The sequence below is a fragment of the Pseudochaenichthys georgianus genome, chromosome 15 (assembly GCF_902827115.2).
Source record: "Pseudochaenichthys georgianus chromosome 15, fPseGeo1.2, whole genome shotgun sequence".
NCBI classification, from domain to species: domain Eukaryota; kingdom Metazoa; phylum Chordata; class Actinopteri; order Perciformes; family Channichthyidae; genus Pseudochaenichthys; species Pseudochaenichthys georgianus.
Window position 1 is genome coordinate 14,049,415 of NC_047517.1, and position 19,651 is coordinate 14,069,065.

Here is a 19,651-nt window from a genome sequence, read left to right on the forward strand (position 1 = left end):
GGTCTGCTCTGTAGCTCTCTAACCGAAAAGAGGTCGATGGATTTCCAAAAACTTTGCACTTTTAACACTTTTAAGCGGTGGTGGAGTCACTACGGTTATGGGGAAAACTTACAAGACGTGATTGAGAAGGAGTTCAAACGCACTAAAGGTAATGGCTGTTCACAAGCCGCAGTGACATGCTACTCGTCTCTATATTTACGTGGCTGCTCTACTCATTCAAACAGGGATAACATATCTGGATCATGCAGCAACTACACTGTACCCAGAGTCTCTGGTCAGGGACTACTTCCAGGACATTTCAATGAATGTGTATGGTGAGAGAAGTCACATTAATAAATCCCATCAACTGTTTATCTTTTTCTAAAAACTAAAAACATTTATTTGTATATGTTCAAATAGGAAACCCCCACAGCCATCACCCCAGCAGTAGATTGACACATGACACAGTGGAGAGAGTCAGATACAGGTAACATCTATATTTTTATCAGGGCCCCTTTGAAAAGCTGGACATAAATGTTTTGGTGTTTTTACAGGATATTGCAGCATTTTAACACCACCCCTGAGGAGTACTCTGTGATTTTCACTTCTGGATGTACAGCCGCACTCAAATTAGTTGCTGAGAGCTTTCCCTGGATTCCGCAGTCTGAGAGCGAGGCTGGGAGTCTCTTCTGCTATTTTACTGACAGCCACACCTCTGTAGTAGGCATGAGAGGACTGACTTCTGCCCAGGGAGCAGTTGCCCTGCCTGTCTCCCCTCAGGAAGTGGAAAACAGGGCAAATGATGAGGCTCAAGGTATAGATGTTATTTGCCAGACGGCACATCTTTTCTGCTACCCAGCGCAGAGCAACTTCTCTGGGAGGAAGTATCCCCTCAGCCATGTGAGAGGCATCCAGACGAAACGCCTTTACCCAGCATGTGACCACCAAGGACGCTGGTTTGTGCTGCTCGATGCTGCATCTCATGTCAGCTGCTCCCCTCTAAATCTACAGGAGTGCCCTGCTGATTTCATTCCCGTCTCCTTCTATAAGATGTTTGGCTTCCCCACAGGTCTTGGGGCCCTTATTGTCCGTAACAACGCAGCAGGCATACTAAAAAAGACTTATTTTGGAGGAGGCACAGCAGCAGCTTACCTTTCTGGGGAAGATTATTATGTGCCAGCTGCAAACATTTCTGACAGGTAAAGTACTGTACAAGCCTGCTAAATCTAGGATATCCTTTGAAGCTGCTGCAACCTTATTTTAAAATGCACTGTTTACTTTTTCGACGATAAAGGTTTGAAGACGGGACTGTCTCTTTCTTGGACATTATTGCTGTCAATCATGGATTTGAAGCTCTTGACAGAATCACAGGTGCTGTATGGAAAAACTTAAAACATATTTTAATAGCAGAATTATAATACATATGCAATGTATTCATGATCTGCTTAAGGTTAACATCAAGCTGTGTTTATCCCTTTTTGTCTCCAGGGGGAATGCACAACATTCAACAGCACACGTTTGGCTTGGCACGCTACACTTACATGCTGCTCTCAAGTGTTTGCCATGGCAACGGGCGACCAGTGGCTCAGATATACGCCGAAGGCCAGTTTGAGAGTCCAAGCACACAGGGCGCAATCCTAAACTTCAACCTCAAGGATTCTCATGGACAGATCATTGGGTATTCTCAGGTGCATTCAATAAATAGGATTTTGTTCTATTTCACAACAGTTCAATTATTGCATATTTATGCGTAGGCAGCGCTGCTGAATATTAACACAGTTGCTCCGTTGCCCTCAGGTGGACAGAATGGCCAGTCTGTACAATATCCATGTGCGAACAGGTTGCTTCTGCAACACCGGGGCCTGTCAGTCCTTCCTCGGGATTAGCAATGAGCAGATAAAGAGAAACCTGCAGGTGAGAGTCAAGCAAAAGGAAACATTTCAAAGTGTGTGTAGGTAGAATAAAACATTGTCTTTCTCTCCTCAAGGCCGGCCACGTCTGCGGAGACAGCCTCGACCTAGTGGAGGGCCAGCCGACCGGATCTGTACGTGTGTCCTTTGGCTACATGTCGACATTTGAAGACTGTCAAAAGTTCCTGAATTTTGTCTCTGAGTGCTTTGTAGAGAAACCAGTCACAGTGGACCAAGTGAGACTAGAGAAGCTAAAAGCGGCCACAGCAGCATCCTACGGCGTGGATGAAGATATTCCAATCAGAATAACGAATGGAGAAATATGTACATTAGATGGGAAGGAGAAGAGTACAGAAGCACTGAGGGGATTTGGACACCGAGACTCAAACAGCCAGGGGGGGGCTTATACTCTTACCAACATCTACATATATCCTATTAAATCCTGTGGGGCCTTTGAGGTTAGAACCAAACATTTCTGTCTTTTTAAAATATGTTTCTGTCCCCTTCTTTCCTATTTCTTTTTGCTTAGACTCTGTGCTGTTTCTTCATGCAGGTCCAAGACTGGCCGGTAGGACCGCTGGGTTTACGCTATGACAGAAGCTGGATGGTGGTGAATGGAAACGGCGTGTGTCTGAGCCAGAAGAGGGAGCGGCGTTTATGCCTCATTCGCCCCGAAGTCCACCTGCCCTCAAACAAACTGCTCCTGCAGGCATCAGGTCAAGCAGTGTGTCTGCAGCTGACTAAAAATAAACACCACTTTTAGACATAGGAAGTATCAATCATTCGGATTTCCTATGATAAATTCCCTTTGTTAAAGTATTAATGTTTGTTTTTCAAATGACCTGCAGGGATGGATACCATTTTGGTTCCCCTGGAGAACAACACTCAAACGCACACAAACTACCGGGTGTGTCAGAGTAAAGTTTGTGGTGACAGGTGAGCTGGCAGTGTTCAAACATGTGAAAGCAGCTGCTGCAGGAAATACTGTGACACATATCACTCGTATTTTTCACTGTATCAGTGAATTCTCTCGCTACATTGTTCTTGCTGTGGCATTATAAGGTCCCCTGCTTTCTCTTTCATATGAAATTCCAGTTATTTACAACTTTTAATGGAAAAACAATGAACAAGAGATTATATTGATTTACTCAGATACCCGTATCACAAGTTTGAAAAGATCTAATTTTCCTCCACTGATTTTTGGATTAAATGTAGCACCAGATAGTGAGCGGCATAAAACTTTTTAGATTTCCCTCGGGCCTCCAGATCATAATCCTCCACCTTCCTCCAGGGTGGAGACTGTCGACTGTGGGGATGAGGCTGCATCATGGCTCTCAGACTTCCTTGGGCAGCCATGCCGCCTGATAAGACAAAGTCCTGATTTTACCCGAGACATGAAGAAGAAGCCTATTGGAGGTACCTATATAAGCATCTTACCTGCTCTGCCAGTCTTATTTCGGTACTGTGGATTCATCTGTTATGCTGTACATGAGCAGTCCAAGGTCACATATCCTGTTATAACTGCCTGGCTTAGGCTGCGACCTTGCATTCCCTTCTGATGGTCACCTGGAAATGTCCTCTTTCTCTCCCTTTGCAAGTTGCTCTCTTTAATAGAACCAGTGTATTATGTAAAAGGAAATGTGCCATTCAGGCTAAGATTGGCTGATTTAATGATATACACATATACAGTGGTAGAAAGTCAAAACGTAAATACACTAAAGTACCATTTATTGATTTACTTATATTTTAGTGTTTCAATATCCATCGACTTTATACTTCTACTCCACTGCATTTTTGTGGCAAATATTGTACTTTTTACTCCTTTACATTTATTTTGCAAAGTGATCTTACAGACTCTGTTTATTTGTTAATACAGAATTTAAATGCATGTATACATTATAATACATTTTACTGTCTAAAATACAGTGTGAAAATAAAATAGAGCTCACATAACACTAGGTCAATGTATTTATTATAATGTAATTGTTATAGATTTAGATTTCCAGCAGTATATAAGGTAATAAAATGAGCTCCACTTTCACCATCTGCAGCATTAAACTGATGAACATTATTAAAACATCAAAAATCATAACTTAGTAATTGATATATATATATATATATATATAATCCCTCAGGACCCACACAAGACATGAAGAGAACTATTTGCATTCTGAGTAGCAATCCTTATTACAAATACACCGTCTCTTTTGTCCTCCCATAATATCTAAAAGCTTATTAAACTTCTGCTGACAATGAGGCATCAATGAGCCTGATTCAAGTTGAGATTCACGCATGTTGAATTGTGAGTGCACCCTTTTGATTAAAGGAGCCCTATTATGCTCATTTGCAGGTTCATAATTATATTTAGTGTCTCTACTGGGACATGTTTCCATGCTTTAATCTTCAAAAAGCTCTTTATTTTTCTCATACTGCAGCACCTCTTTTCACCCTCTGTCTGAAATCAGAGCCCAGTCTGCTCTGATTGGTTAGCTGGCCGGCTCTCTTGTGATTGGTCAACCTTTAAGTGATGTCCCGGCCCTTAGCCTATTCGTACAATGTTTTGAAGCGCTAACCAATAGAAGTTTGAGGGTTACGATGTCACTATGTTACAGAAGTAAACAAAGGAGTCCAATGGAGGCGGTTCAGAGGGGAATGTGGGAGAGAAACCTTTGGATTACATACCCACAAAGCATAATAGAGCTCCTTTGATATCTACAAAAAGAGTTGCACTTCTCCCTCTGTAGTACAGCAGAAGCTCAGTTGTGTTCCACGGTGAAGATGCATGCTGCAAACCAGAGATCAAAATGTTTTCCTCGGATTGAACAAATCACTGGAGTAATATAAACTCTTTCCTTTCTAGCTGCCACCACCACCTCCCTCTCCCTGGTGAATGAAGCTCAGTATCTCATGATCAACCGTGCCAGTGTGGAGCTCATTCAGAAAGTAATGAGCAGCAGGTTGGAACACAGGATTTGTTATTCAAAATAAGCAATGCTCTGTAGAGAAAAAAAGAATCGGGATCCGTCTACGCCTGTACATTTACATTACAGTGGATCATTTACAGAGCAACGCTAAATAACATGCAATTTCCCACACTCCCTTTCTCAGGCAGGACGACTCCGAGGGCGATCAGCTTCTTGACACACAGAATGTCATTAGCCGCTTCCGAGCCAATTTAGTCATCGCTGGAGGAGAACCATTTGAGGAGGATAATTGGACACACTTGATTATTGGCAACACTAGATTCGTGGTGAGCTAACACTTCCAGATACATGAGGAAATCTTCAAATGAATTAAAGGCAGATTGCTCTAAAAAAATAACGTCCTCCTCTTTGTGATGAACCCAAAGGTCGCAGGTCAGTGTGGAAGGTGCCAGATGATTGGCGTAGACCAGGAGACTGGAGGCAGAACAAAAGAGCCGCTCATGTCTTTGTCTGCCTATCGCAACGGGAAGGTCAGCCAAAAGTAGTTACTGGTGCTATATGAAGTTAAAAGGTGCATGAAAAGATGAATGAGTTGTGTTTTTATATATTTGTAGGTCACTTTTGGTGTGTACCTGACCAATCAGCTACCAGAGGGCTCCACTGAAACAGGCATCCTCTCTGCTGGTTCCCTGATACAGACACAGTCCTTGAAGTAGTCATTTCCAACTTGTTTTTAATCTATCTTTCCGACATCTTTTGTCCTAATCAGTACGTCTGCTCATCACGTAATACAAATCACCTGTCAAACACTGTGGGGAGTTTCTATTGATGCTGCTCTCTTTATGTGTCTGTGCAGCTCTGGTGGCTTTTCCCCTCTCAAGTGTCCTTTTCACACCAGAGCATTCAGATTAGTTTCTAGACAAGTCTGTTTTAATGGGAAGTGAAATTCGTTTTCTGGATATTTTTTTAATATAAAGTTGTTTAAATACATGCAATAAAGAAGATGTGAAGTATTAAGTGGATGATAACATCATAAGTGTACTGTATTACTGTTATTCGAGCCAAAACATGTCGGAATCGATGCAATAATCGCTGCTCACATTAAACTCAGAGACAGTTTATTCCTGTGCGGGATTATATTGCTTTTAATTCCAAACACCACTTACTGCTGCTACAAATCAATAACACATATTGGTTTAATGGAAACAACCTTCCAGGCACTGCGTGCTTAGTAAATGCTCCAGAAATGGGGTGGATACATTTTATGACAAAAAGAGTATACCATTTATTCATTTATACAATTTACTTTTATTTTAGAGTTACGCAGAAAGTGCACATTAATAGACAATTCTGTAAATGTGCGTGGTGTAATGAAAGGTCCAAAGCAAACATAAAATACATTTAAACAGGAATGTCAATACATAAACCATAATAGAAAGCACACTTCAGGTTATTTCCTGTTTAAGATAACAATGTTTATTTTCACAGGGACATTTTGGCCATCAGAAATGATGTGCTCAGAGTGACATTCTTTACCAAAAGTATGTGTCTCTCTATGTGCTTAACTGATCTATCAAAGTCTGACATGTCTTTGTTATAGAAATCCGTAATGGGGCTGCTGTGTGTCACTTGGTGTTGTACTGCTTGTAGCATGTTTACCTGTATGTGTGTGCCCACATGGGGCATAGAAATGACATAAAAGGAGAGAATGGTAATATAGAGATGGATGACAAATTAAAGCCTCCAGGATATCTTCAGCACTCCTTGGTATTATTTCTCCAAGTCTCTGGAAATGTAATGGATGGATTAAGGTTATTCTTCTAATATTCCCTCATGTAGTCTTTAATTGACCGTAGGATATGAATCAAAGCATGTTATGTCACTTCATTTACTCTGTTCTTTCAAAACAGTCACTCTGATAAAAATGGTTGCAGCAAAGTTTGTAACTGTTTTTAATCAGTGATGTTTTACTTTCTATCCAAATGTATTATCCTCTGGAATTGTACTGTCTGAACCATTCAATGTAATAACAGTTGAGACTGATACTGTAAATCTATTATCTAATTATCTATTTGCATTGCAAGAATCTTTCTGAATAATGACAGGAAATACATGCTGGTTAACTGTATTGATTGTTTTTAAGGTGGCATTGTGTGTAACATGACTTGTGCTTTCTACTAAACACTGTAAAGCAGTGCTACCTTAAATCCCAGGTGCCTCCCCTTCCGCGTGATTAAACTGCACTTTGTACAAACTTTTTTGCTGCCAAGTGACACAGACACACTAAGGAACTGGGCTAGGGGTTAGAATAAATATTAAAAGGGCATTAATTTGATAAATTAAACGGACTTCACATGACGAGGAAGAGGGTCGTCAAACAGCATGGTGCATCCTCCGCAGCCAGCAAAGTTCAGAGGTCTCCCCGGGTCCAGAGGTATGAAGCACCGTGAGTTAGCTAGCTACTTCACTTTATTATTGCTATTGCGATTTCTCTTCCCCTATTGTTGTCCTAATCAACTAAAAGTTCGATATTTTAGAGATCTCATGATTGCATTTTAATTACAGTGACCACAAGTTTAAACTTAAAGGTTCCATGTCATGCTTTTCAGGTTATTACCTATGGTTATTACCCGTCCCCTTGTGTGTTATGAAGGTTTGTATGCATGTAAACGGTCTGCAAAGTCACAAACCCTCAAAGTAGGCTACACCCTGTAGCGAGTAAAACTCACACAGAAAATGGACCAATCCGTGGAGCCGTTACGTTACGTCCGCGGAGCCGTTACGTTAAGTTTTTGGATTTGGATTGGAAAAGAGATTCAGAGTGTTGGCAGTACACTTTGAGGTAACAGTGACATTATTATTTCTTAGAATAATGTGCAGTAAAATAGTTGTCTGGAATACAAATGGTTGCATTACAGTACACTGCAGCAGTTGTACATTCATTAGAACAATCTGGCATGGGGTTTTGGACCTCTCCCAAAAGGGTTGGGAAGTTAATGGTATAGCCTACTAGAAATGTTAACTCTTGGCAGATGAGGCGATGAGTTTGATGGCTGTTGAAATAGATGTCCTCCTATATGTTTCCCTCGAGCTGTGAGGAGGAATCAGTCTTCGACTAAAAGGGCTCTTCTGGCTGATTAGAGTGTTAATGGAGGGGGTGGGATGCATTGTCCAATAATTGGCAATAGCCTGAATAGCATCCTCTTGCCTGTTGTTGCCTCTAGGGAGTAATGACGGACTCCAATGGCAGCATGCCTTCGTGATTAGATTACATAGTCCTTCTCTCCCATATTAATCCTGCAACCACAGATTGGTGGGACATGTGTGGAGTGGATCTCTACATGCCAATGGGCTTGAGTGTACATTCTCTCGTACATCTGTTGTTTGAATGGCGATGTGTTCATTCACTGTCGACACACTGAAGCGCATTTGAACAGCGAACCAACCATAGTGTCAGTCAGTAACTAAGGCTGCGGCCACACGAGGACGAAAACGGCTAAACGCATAGGATTAACGCAAACGCAATCGCAAAAAAGCTTCCGTCCACACGCAATAGTTATCCGGATAGTGTCTGTCCACACGAGACCGCTCCATTTAGCTCCAAACGCTGGAGAAGCTGCAGTACATATGCAGGAGCCTGTACGTGGCGCTGTAACTTCCTCCACAAAAGCAGCGAAGAAGCATGGTTGTCATGGTTGCCCTTCTGTTTATTCTCCGCGGTGGGGGCCGAGGGAACCGGGCAGAGTTTTTCGCCAGTCAACGTGTTTTAAAGTTTAAATCTTCCGGACAAAATTATAAAAGTGCCGGTCAAAGGTCTTCTTTGTTATTTATTGAGCTTTAAAACAAATGAATAACAACTCTATATAATATAATAATAAAATACACGGAGCCTCTCTTTTTCCTCCCTCTCTTCAGACAGCGTCAGTGTCTGTCTCATGCAGCAGCTGATCCAGTAATGAGTGACCCGGCCGACAGTAAAAATAAACATATTTATAACTAGTTTAGGTAGTTTTCGAGGTAATTAAAATAGCTAAGGGTGATGATCTGACTTGAAGTGTGTGTTTTGCTGCAGCGGGAGGAGCTGCAGGTGAGCAGAGCTGCCTGTCTCCGTCCTGTCAGATTAGACTTCACTCGCGTTTAGGTCCATATCGAGAGAAAGATAAATAATCTTAATTCAGTGTGCAGTTTACTTTGACGCGGGGGTGAGCAGCAGAGGTGGGGAGAGGCGGGGCTATTGCCTCATCATCATCAGAAAATGATCGTATAGGGCGTACACACAGAGCCGTTGGACCCCCCAGAGCGCTGCGTATGCCGTTCTATCCACCTTGGGACCCGTTATCGTTTCCTCAGTCGTTTAGTGCCGTATTCGGTCGTCCTCGTGTGGCCGAACGGTCTATATGACACTAAACAGTAACGCAAACGTCCGTTTTCGTCCTCGTGTGGCCGCAGCCTAAGACTCTGAAGTGAATTGGGTTTTGAATCAGTAAAGTTATTTGTGGTTTCCACCTTGAGACATTACTATTGCTAAGTCATCCAAAAACGTTTGCAGCTCAAACGAAACAGAGTTGCAGTGGGAGTGAAATAAAGTGAGCCGAATTATCAGCAGAGGCTGTATACAAACAGACTTTGTCCTAGAAACCAACCATACAAACTGAATGAAGCAGATTCATGCTCCAAATCTGTGTTTCTTCAAAGCTGTTTGGCTGCTGCTAATGTTTTCTCAGCTCGTTTTACAGATGACTTAAGATCCAGGCTTCTGATGACTAAAGTCCTTAATCCGGTTAAAATACACAGAATTAACAACCAGTATCCAAAAATTGTATACTTTAAATGTGGATTAAAACTGGAAAAAAAAGTCCATTTATGTATTCCAGCACATGCACATAAGGATATGACTGCATTAAAGGAGAGTAAATAAAACGGACAAATACTTAGATAAAAATGATGTATTTCTCTGGGTTTTAAAACTGTAAAATGTAGGATAATGTAAGTACACAGCTAAAAAAAAAAAAAAGTGTCTTTAGAATTCTAATGTGAAATGTTACATAAACACATTACACTTTTAAATTAACAGATGGTGTTGCATGGTCCTCTTACTCCCCTCCATTGCAGTCTGCTCTTGTTTGGCTCAGTTACAAAAATTACAATTCAACAAGTATTTGAGTCAGTATGAAAGACAACCTGGAGGGTCGTCTGCCATTACTGACACGAGTTATAAACTAATGGCCAGATGGTGAGTGGTCACATGGATTTCTGTCTGTTCTCAGGTCCCGGTGGTGGCTGAAAAGAGGCTTATTGGCCCTTGTTATCTTCCTTTTGGTGCCCTGCTTGCAGCAGACACTCCCAGAATTAATCCAGCACCTTGTTTACATTCACAGAGGTATGTGAATTCCCTCTTGGTTTCTGTGAAGTATTGTAATTATTCAAGCGGATCACAAAAAAAATGGCCGCACCTCTCTTCTCTCCTGTTTGTAGTCAGGGTGCCGTTCTTTATTGACCTTAGCCGACCCTCTGATCTCTCCCTTAATCACACCGTAAACATGTACTTAACATCAGAGGAAGGAATCTCCCTTGGCGTGTGGTGAGTATAGGCCACGTTTGAAATGTTTTTATCATAGCTATAAAAGGGCAAGGACCTTTTTTTTTTAATGATCCAGTTATCAGTTATCAGTTGTGCCTTTAAGCTGCTTTATTGTTCTGCACTGTTCAAGGCACACTGTCCCTGAAAGTAAGTGGAAGGAGGCACAAGGGAAGGACTTGGCATGGTACCAGGACACTTTAAGGGATGGAAGTCCAGTTTTTATATATCTTCACGGAAACACAGGCACAAGGTATGATGAATAATGCATTCGTGTTAAATTGCTCCCGAAGAAGCAGATATTAAATGTTTCACACAGCGAGACATATTTGGGAATGTTTAAAAAAAAGAAGTTTTTTACTATTGGCCCCTGTGTTATCTGTGAATCATTCCAACAGGGCAGCCGCTCATCGGATCGGAGTGGCAAAAGTGAGTGATCACCGGCACAAACATATGAATCTTTTGAAGGTCTAATAAACATAAGAAGCAGCCATTGTGAAGACAAATAAGCATTATGTGTCAACAGGTATTGAGTGCACTTGGTTACCACGTGCTGGTGCCTGACTACAGAGGTAGGTGAAAATTAAGATTTATGACCATCTCCATGCTTCTTTGGCTTTTTATTGATTGTAATACACCAACCTCTGACATTGATTTAAAATCATTTGCAGGCATAAGATGTAGAGTGATGCACTTGTGCTTGATGAGTTGTTTGTTGTTAAGCCGTCAAAAGACAGTAGTTCAATTTAAGGTCAGACTAGTGCAGGTTTCCCTCTGAGTGGCTGCCCCCTGGTGGCCGTGAAGAGCATCTCTTGGGATCTGATGGTGAGCTGAAGTTGATGAGAGAAACTTTACAGGGTTTGGAGATTCCACCGGGGAGCCGACTGAGGCCGGTGTGACCACAGATGCCCTCTACGTTTACAACTGGGTCAAAGAACGCAGCGGGGACAGCCTGGTCGTCATCTGGGGACACTCCCTTGGCACCGGGTCAGTGACAAAACACTCCTTACCCTCAGCATTTGTCTCAAGTAGAGACACTTAACTTCCACAAGTAAAGTTAATACAGGTCAATGTTATGAATGTGAATAACATGCTTTTATTTTTTTAAATATTGGACTTTGATGTAATAGACATCTCTCTATCCTTTAGTTATCTAATTGCTGTTGAAACAAAACATTTGCTGTTCCTCTTATTTTAATATAATACCTTATACATGTTTATAATACAGCAGCGACTTACACCATTTAACCTGAGCAGGGATGGCCATGGCCGAACAGATGAAAGAGTCCCACACACAGAAACACAACATCTAACCATTGGAAATCATTCCTGTGCAAAACACTTTGAATTCAGCACAGAATCACTACAAAGGAGACTGAACAAATGTTTCCCCTAAATATTGATTAGTTACATAGCTTGATTGACTCACTGGTCCTTAATGTTTCACCGTTTCAGGTCCAGTTTATTGAAATGCCAGTGGCAGGCAGCTATGCAAAGAAAATCCTAAATAGTGAGTGTCAGACAAATATTGATACAAACTTTAGATCTCATTATATTAAATACTATCATGTCTGTCAAAATATCGACGTAAATGTTACTTTGCATTATATTTGACAGTGCTGTACACATGAAGGCTTAACAATTAGCTCACGTCCATCAAACTCAGAGTTTGAGCTGCTTCCAAAAAATAAACAATAAAACTTATATTCCCTTATTATTAAATAAGATATGTGCTCTTTTATATAATATATAACACATTGTTGGCTATACTTTTGTATGCTGTCTGTTGTGGTACAACATTTGGTATGTTTTGTCATATGCATTGTATGTATGGGAGAAGAAAAAGACACATTTTAATGGTGCAAAATAAAGTAAAATAAGGCAAAGTAGGTTTTTAAATATGCTGATAGGAGAGTAATGTTGCATAGGGAATTATTTAAATCAGAAAAGGTTGATTAAGATTAGCCCACAGCTACAATAAACCTGCTAACATCAGAACTAGCTGAACTGTTCATTCCAACTACACTAAATGAGACACTGAGGATGTTTCTCTTCTGTGCAGAGTGGCCACTAATGCTGCAGTCAAACTGCATGAGCGAGGTAAATTGATACCAGTGTATTTTGGAAAATGGAAATAAAAGGACTCTTGATGACTGTTTCCTGTTTTCAGGGAGGAGTTTTGATGGTGTGATTCTTGAGGGTGCATTCAATACTAAGGGACAGGAGATGCCGACTTTTACCTGGGTAAACTCCTGGAACTTGTCACTTCTGACATGTGGTTTGTGCATTTCAAGTAGCTGCTTCTTCATTACGCTTAACCTTTTAATGTATTATTTTCTTTCTAAGTATTACTGGAGGTTTCCAGGCTCTGGATACTTATTCCCAGATCCAGGGAAAGAAAACAAGGCTTTATTTCCTTCTGAAGAAAAGTAAGTTTCCATTTAACGCTTGCTTTAAAACAACAGTTAATCAGCTATTAATATTGTTATTACAATTAAAAAATGCAATGACTATATGGACTTGTTATCTTGCAGTTTGAAGAAAATGACATGCCCGATCCTTTTCCTCCATTCAGAGGACGATCACTTGGTTCCCATTCAGACTGTTCAGGAGGTATTACCGGCACAGAAAGCTGTAATAGATTAGGTGTTTTCTGTGGGATAGATTTTTGTTGTAACTGGACCAAACTTTCCTTGCTTTTTTTCTGTCCCAGATGTATGAGGTAGCAGTGACGGCCCAGAATGCAGAGCGGGTCAAGATGGTGCCATTTGACGGTTCTCTGGGGTATCTGCACAACGGCTTATATCGAGACCCTCATCTGCCTGACAGCTTACAGTGAGACAATATTTCACTCATTGACATTCAAATTATTTTATTTTGGCAAATATGTATCTGTTCATATCTTCAACATGTATTTCATCATGTCTCCTCCGCAGGAAGTTTGTCCTGTCGCTGTAAAGTTGGAAGCAGAAGACTTCAGACACACATTGCCAATCAATTGCTTTTGTCTTTATGACTGCATTTGCACAAATATGTGATTTTCTTTACTTTTTAAATTTGTATTTGTTTGTTTTATATCTTATTTTTTTAAGAATAAATGCAAAAAAAAATCTGGCAATCGTAAAAAAAATGGTGTGATTTGTATGAGCCATTGTAGCAGAATCCACCCTCTGCTGGGCATTGTGGTGTGGTGTGGTGATAATGCTCATCTATAATTCCCAATAATGAGTTTTGTAATCCAAGGCTTAAGATGTCTATGTTTTTATTTCAGAACAATACATGGAGAGCAGCTGCTGGCAAATGTCAGAAATGAGTTGTGAATGTCTTTCAATTCAACCACAGGATATAAAGTGCATTCCTATCAGTTGAAAGAACCTCAGTTCAAATGTCTTTGCCGTTAAATTATAATACATCTTTATCACTGCTGATGTCAACAAGCAATGCATTGGTCCGTCTATGTGTAATGCACTTTTACATTTTGGTTTCATTAGTATACAACTCCACAGAAGATGTTCTCCTTGCACAGATAGTAACTCCCTTTCACCTCTCAGTAATTCACATGAAAAGATCCATATACATGCAGCATGCTGGAAGTTGCATTGAAGAAGGGACATTTTATCCATGCTTCATATTAGTTATTTTTAATAAACTGTATTTTTTAAACATGTCTTATTTAGGGTAAGTCCCCTCTGCTCATTCTAGTGATTTGTATAATGTATAGTTGACAAACCTGTCAACAAGGCCTTCCAACCATTATTGTACTGACACACATCTACATTTATATGCTGTCTGTTAAATCAGCTTATTTTCCGTTGATATATAGGGTTAGGGTCTAATCTAATTAGAATTCTTAATTCAGTTATATCTATGTCACATTTGGGTAGATTTTCAAAAACATTTAATACTCAAGAGCATGTCGTCAATGAAGTGGCATCTGTCTCCTTTTGATGAGAAGGTCTGACCACATTTGCAGAAGGATTTATTGAAGGGGAAAGTGTATTTGCAGTACCTTTGAACTACTGCTGTAGATGGAAGATTGTTAAAAATATTGCCCTTTTTATTATACTACCTAGGTGTTGTGGTTGTGATAAGAGAAGTACAAATAGCTGTATTCATGAGTTACAACGGGAAGTTGTTGAAGGTGTTTTATGTTCTCAACTATCCATCTATTCATTGGAATGTTTTAAGTTGTGGTATTATGTTATCCAAACTATCCCCAGAGTGGTATCATGAAATATATTAAATGAATGGTTGACGCTGTGGTGAATGCTTTAAACCAGGGGTTCCCAACCTTTATTGTGCCAAAAACCAGCAGATCCATTAAAAAAAAAATCGCAGACCGGTTGTCAATTTTAACTGATTTTAATATTTACTCACCACCAGCAGCAACAGGGGCTAATTGTATGTAACAGCCTGAACAAATACTAGAACAATATGCATCCAAAACATATTAACAACGTTTAAAAAAGAACCGGTGTCGTTTTTTGGTTTTTCGGAAAAACGGGAAACCAGAAAAACCGACGTTGTTCAGTTTTTAAACCAAAACGGGAAACAGATAAATCAACGTTTTGGTTTTGTTTGTATGATTTACGGATAATCCAGTGAATGCTGTGAAAACGAGGAGGTGCATAATGAAGGAGATGTTCGGTCGTGTGTGTGTGTGTGTGTGTGTGTGTGTGTGTGTGTGTGTGTGTGTGTGTGTGTGTGTGTGTGTGTGTGTGTGTGTGTGTGTGTGTGTGTGTGTGTGTGTGTGACACTGGCATTTGTTTTCAGAAGATATTATGATAGTTACGTTCGTTCCGGTGCACTCCGACAGCATTTAGCTCTACATCGAGATTAAGATTAAACTATAATTTATTTTGGGAACACCCGCATATACCTATGTAGTTAGCCAGATGTGTGTAAATTACTGTTCATGGTCATTTGAAAACAAATGCCGTTGTCGGACAGACACAAACACACCGAACACACCGAACACATAGAGCTGAGCACATAGGCCTATACACACACACACACACACACACACACACACACACACACACACACACACACACACACACACACCATGCGCCTTGGTGACTAGCCATCTCCTTCATAACACTAATAAAAGGGGGAGTAATCGGGCAGTTCGATGGGTGTAGAGATGTGTGTAGAGGTGTGTGTGGTTAACACGTAGCAGCCTGCAGTCACTCGCTGTTCTGATGAAGGTAAGCACAGCGAAGCAGGGGCGCCGTAAGGGGGTGAAAAGTTAGGACGATTCTAAGGGCCCGTGACTGACAGGGGCCCCAAAATGTTTAGAACATTAAGAATACAAATGTAAGTAACCTTTCATCAATCCTCAATAATTAACATTAATAGAACGTTATATTGATAAATTACTCACTAAACTTACGATTCATTTAACTTATTTTCCTCCAAAAGTTAATTACCCAAAGCCTCTGTACACCCCCTTCTATTTACATGTAATGGTTTGGTCCTGCCGCCAAACGCGTTGTGGCACCGGTGTACAGGTACCAGATGTGTTCAGGGTGTCACTACCCGATCCGTCCCCCTGCCCGATCGGTACTGCGCATGTGCGAGATGGTCCGCCATATTGGACAACTCCGGACGGCAAACCACGATGGACACTTGACACAGTGGCTTTTAGCAAAGCTCAAAAAGAAAAACCGAGAGAGAGATGAGTTATTGTTATTACAACGTGACTTCACTATTATTTAACAACTCTTTTTATGGGGTTCTTTTATTTAGGGTTAAGTACATTGTCAGAATAAGTGAGAAATGAATTTAACTTCTGTTAGACAGCCATATGCCATACATTTTTGCATACATTCACAGTAAATATGTATTCAGTATGATAGCTGTCTAACAGAAGTTAAATCTATTTCTCACTTATTCTGACAATGTACTTAACCCCAAATAAAAGAACCCAATAAAAAGAGTTGTTAAATAATAGTGAAATCACGTTGTAATAGCAATAACTCATATCTCTCGAGTTTCCTTTTTGAGCTTTGCTAAAAGCCACTGTGTCAAGTGTCCATCTTGGGTTGCTGTCCGGAGTTGTCCAATATGGCGGACCATCTCGCACATGCGCAGTACCGATCGGGCAGGGGGACGGATCGGGTAGTGACACGGGGGCTGCAGTCGGATAGTTTAAAAATCAGCTCCTAAGTTCTAACCCTATCGTCTATTCCTTGACCTCTGAGTGAAACATCACGGGGTTAAGGGATAGTGGATAGGAGAATTCAAAAGGACTTAGGAGAAGAGACTGCGGTACTTTAGAGAATCCGAATGCACTTTCACTATCCGACGTGTTTATGATGCGCCAGCGGACGTCCTGAATGTGCGTCTGCTGCTGTGGGGAAACCATGGAAACCACAGTTTTCTATACAGCGGACTACAAATATGGATGTTTAATAAGGACTCATCTGGAGACTCTGCACCGTGCTCTGATGCTGCTGCTTTGCTTTATGAACGTGGACAACAGAGAAACATATTCTTCATGACCAAAGTTGGAATTGAAATAAAAAAGGAAAGTGAAACTTATGCTCGTCTCCCTCTCCCTCCGGTCCACATTAATATAAATGATCCCAATACGTATTATTGTATGAACTAAAGAAATTAAAATCAATACAGATGTATTTATTATAAACGTTAGTCCTTAACATCTATCACTGTGTATATCACCATTCAAACATCTTTTAGAAGTTGAACAAACCCCACACAGCTCAGTAAAGACTGTGAAATGTTGACTTTATTTGATAATTTCAGTGAAAACTAACGTTCATATTTCTCTTTTTGATTATAATACTGATGAACGTTCAAAACAAAGCACTTTGGCAACTTACCACATACGTTTTAAAATGCTTAATAAGCACCGTAACTTTCATGATATCATTTCTCGGTCATAATCGGTTGTTTCCGTGAACGGCCGACTGTTGAGTGACGGCAAATGCTGCGGCTGCAAGGCATTGTGGGGCAGCATTTTTCGCTTCTCCTGTCGGTTAGGGAGGTCCAGTGGTTCCTAAGCTAAAGGAGGCTATAAAGGAAGTTTGAAACCTCATTTCCTATCATTCTCATCATTGTAGAGAATTCGAACGGCACTTATCATGGCTGCCACTGAGGGACTTCCGGGTCATTTCACTCCTTTAGGAAGGTTCCTAAGCTAAATGGACTATTCGACTTCAGCCGGGGTACCAGATGTGTTCGGGTGTATTTCCGTCGCATCCGCCATCCGTCATCCGTCATATCCGTCATATAGGTCACCTCCCTCTGCTCCCAGCGCTCTGCTGCCACACACCGGCCGTCTGCGGAACTGCAGCCGGAGGGAGTCGGGACAGCTTGTTATGTGTGAGGTGCTATGGTGGGGTCCCATGTACTTGTGCACATAAATAATGTTTCTAATTATTTACAATTACAAAAAATATATATTCTGCGTTACTTTAGCCAACATTTTTACAAGGCCACTAGATTAGATAATTACGAAATGTGTAGATAGAATACATATCTTTCAGGTTGTTATTTTGTCATTATGTTTCATGTTTTATTTACCTTTTAGTATTTGTATATAGTATCTGAACTTTGAAGAGGAGTTGGGAGACACACGACACATCAAATCACATCTACAGATCAAGACAAAGCGAATGGAAGTACTCCCATACTCATAGCGTGAAAATGTTTGTGAAAACGTGTGCAAAGTCTCAGAAAATCCCAAAAATAAGCTCATATTTGAATTCCCCATAACAAAACAAATCATTCAGTAAAAACAAGGCCCCACTGATCATCTACTCTCTGAGACGATTCCAGGGATGTCTGGCTTGAGTTTCTACCACCAGGGAAAGTGGACAAAAGTGCCTGAGATCAGCCTCTTAATTTACCCAGGGCCTAGTGCTTGGCTTTGGGCATGAAAATTCAGGAAACTCCCCTGAGTATTTTATTAAATATCTGAACTTTGGAGAGGAGTTGGGGGACACACGACACATCAAGTGGCAGTGGCTGTGATGCTAGCTTTGCGGCTAGCGGTTAGTTGTTGTTGTTTGAAGTTGTTGCTATGGAAACAACATGACGGAGAAAAAATTAATATCTTCTACATATAATAACGAACAAAGTAAAGAATGAAGTGTAGGCTATGCCTGTTTGAAGTTGTTGCTATGGAAACAACATGACGGAGAAAAAGTATAATCTTCTACATATAATAACGGACAAAGTAAAGAATGAAGTGTGTTGGCTATGTTTAAATGTTCGGAATTTGACCATCATGGCCCTCTCGAGTTGCCGTAAAATATGACGGATATGACGGATGATGGGTGCGACGGAAATAGACCGGAACACATCTGGTACCCCGAACACATCTGGTACCTACACCGGCACTTGCAGAGAGTGAAAGCATGTGAGGAGGGATGCTAGTACTTAGCCTACATACGTGTGTTGTACTATGTTTCAACGACCAACAAAGTCAGGCTCTAAGAAAAGAAGAGAAAGGAGAGAAAGACAAGAGAGAGGGACTAAAGGGCGACAATATGTCACCCAGTTTTTCACAAGAAAAGGTGGGTGTGGTCCATGAGTGGTGCAAATTAGTCTGCTAGCTAATGTTTTTTTGTTTACTAAGCTGACATTAAGTACTGTTAATATCTTTACAGAAAATTCAGAGGTCTTTCATTTCACTGCTCTTTTAGCTGAAATTTAAAGGTATGGTAGGTAATTCACTTCAGAAACACTTTTTGTTATATATTCCATGGAATGCTCTTAACATCCCGATAGCAATGAATATATTAAATGATTTGACAACAAATACATACAAAAATGTCATCTGTAGAAGCCGTGGCGCTGTAAAAAGCACGACCAATCATCTGAGCCGGCCCGGCTAAAGTAACTGGATGGCCTACCTGCCTGTCAGCCTTCCATCTGTGCACAAACTTATCTCGTGCACTCATTGGTCATGTGCACGTTCATGTGTGTTGGAGGAGGGGCTCTGTAAGGAACTCTGAAGGAAGGGGCAGATTTTTTTCGGTTGTGTACTTTCAAATTCTAGCGCACTTGAGCTGGTTTCTCCATTCTTACCTACCTACATTTAATAAATGCAGGCACATTTTTAGCGCCTATTCATACTAAATCAGTTGTCCCTCCCCCTGGTGCCAGGACCAACAGATCCATCTTTAGGCTCAGCAGCCCTGTCCCCCCATAAGGCTGAACCTGAACCAGCTTTTATCCCAACTGAAGGAGGTGAGCAGCATTGTGTTGAATGACATGCCACTTAACATATC

General features: G+C 40.8%; 2 protein-coding genes across 4 annotated transcripts; both read left to right on the plus strand.

Moving 5' to 3' along the window:
* Positions 1-32: 32 nt before the first annotated feature.
* mocos (molybdenum cofactor sulfurase) lies at positions 33-5,843 on the plus strand. 2 transcript variants are annotated; one of them, XM_034100938.2, is made up of 15 exons: positions 33-148; positions 225-314; positions 400-466; positions 534-1,178; positions 1,274-1,350; positions 1,468-1,667; positions 1,777-1,893; positions 1,967-2,347; positions 2,443-2,605; positions 2,738-2,825; positions 3,181-3,305; positions 4,750-4,846; positions 4,998-5,139; positions 5,239-5,343; positions 5,428-5,843. In XM_034100938.2, the coding sequence occupies exons 1-15, from the start codon at positions 37-39 to the stop codon at positions 5,527-5,529; spliced, it is 2,511 nt and encodes an 836-aa protein (XP_033956829.1). In that variant the 5' UTR covers positions 33-36; the 3' UTR covers positions 5,530-5,843. The 2 variants fall into 2 exon arrangements, with proteins under 2 accessions (XP_033956829.1, XP_033956830.1); XM_034100939.2 differs by having other exon boundaries at positions 1,967-2,023; positions 2,419-2,605.
* Positions 5,844-7,062: 1,219 nt separating this feature from the next.
* Positions 7,063-14,691, plus strand: LOC117460206 (lysophosphatidylserine lipase ABHD12). 2 transcript variants are annotated; one of them, XM_034101488.2, is made up of 13 exons: positions 7,063-7,259; positions 10,081-10,193; positions 10,289-10,394; positions 10,525-10,644; positions 10,790-10,820; positions 10,918-10,963; positions 11,249-11,378; positions 12,454-12,491; positions 12,562-12,635; positions 12,738-12,820; positions 12,926-13,004; positions 13,105-13,226; positions 13,328-14,691. In XM_034101488.2, the coding sequence occupies exons 1-13, from the start codon at positions 7,168-7,170 to the stop codon at positions 13,347-13,349; spliced, it is 1,056 nt and encodes a 351-aa protein (XP_033957379.1). In that variant the 5' UTR covers positions 7,063-7,167; the 3' UTR covers positions 13,350-14,691. The 2 variants fall into 2 exon arrangements, with proteins under 2 accessions (XP_033957379.1, XP_033957380.1); XM_034101489.2 differs by having other exon boundaries at positions 7,063-7,247; positions 13,328-14,690.
* Positions 14,692-19,651: the final 4,960 nt, after the last annotated feature.

Bases quoted from the DNA above. Each gene is read 5' to 3' on its own strand.
- mocos (XM_034100938.2), top strand. From the start codon at position 37: ATGGATTTCCAAAAACTTTGCACTTTTAACACTTTTAAGCGGTGGTGG. The intron at 1,351-1,467 runs GTGCTGTATGGA...TTTTGTCTCCAG, and splicing joins AGCTCTTGACAGAATCACAG to GGGGAATGCACAACATTCAA. The intron at 1,894-1,966 runs GTGAGAGTCAAG...TCTCTCCTCAAG, and splicing joins AGATAAAGAGAAACCTGCAG to GCCGGCCACGTCTGCGGAGA.
- LOC117460206 (XM_034101488.2), top strand. From the start codon at position 7,168: ATGACGAGGAAGAGGGTCGTCAAACAGCATGGTGCATCCTCCGCAGCC. The intron at 10,964-11,248 runs GTAGGTGAAAAT...GAAACTTTACAG, and splicing joins GCTGGTGCCTGACTACAGAG to GGTTTGGAGATTCCACCGGG. The intron at 11,379-12,453 runs GTCAGTGACAAA...TCTTCTGTGCAG, and splicing joins GGACACTCCCTTGGCACCGG to AGTGGCCACTAATGCTGCAG.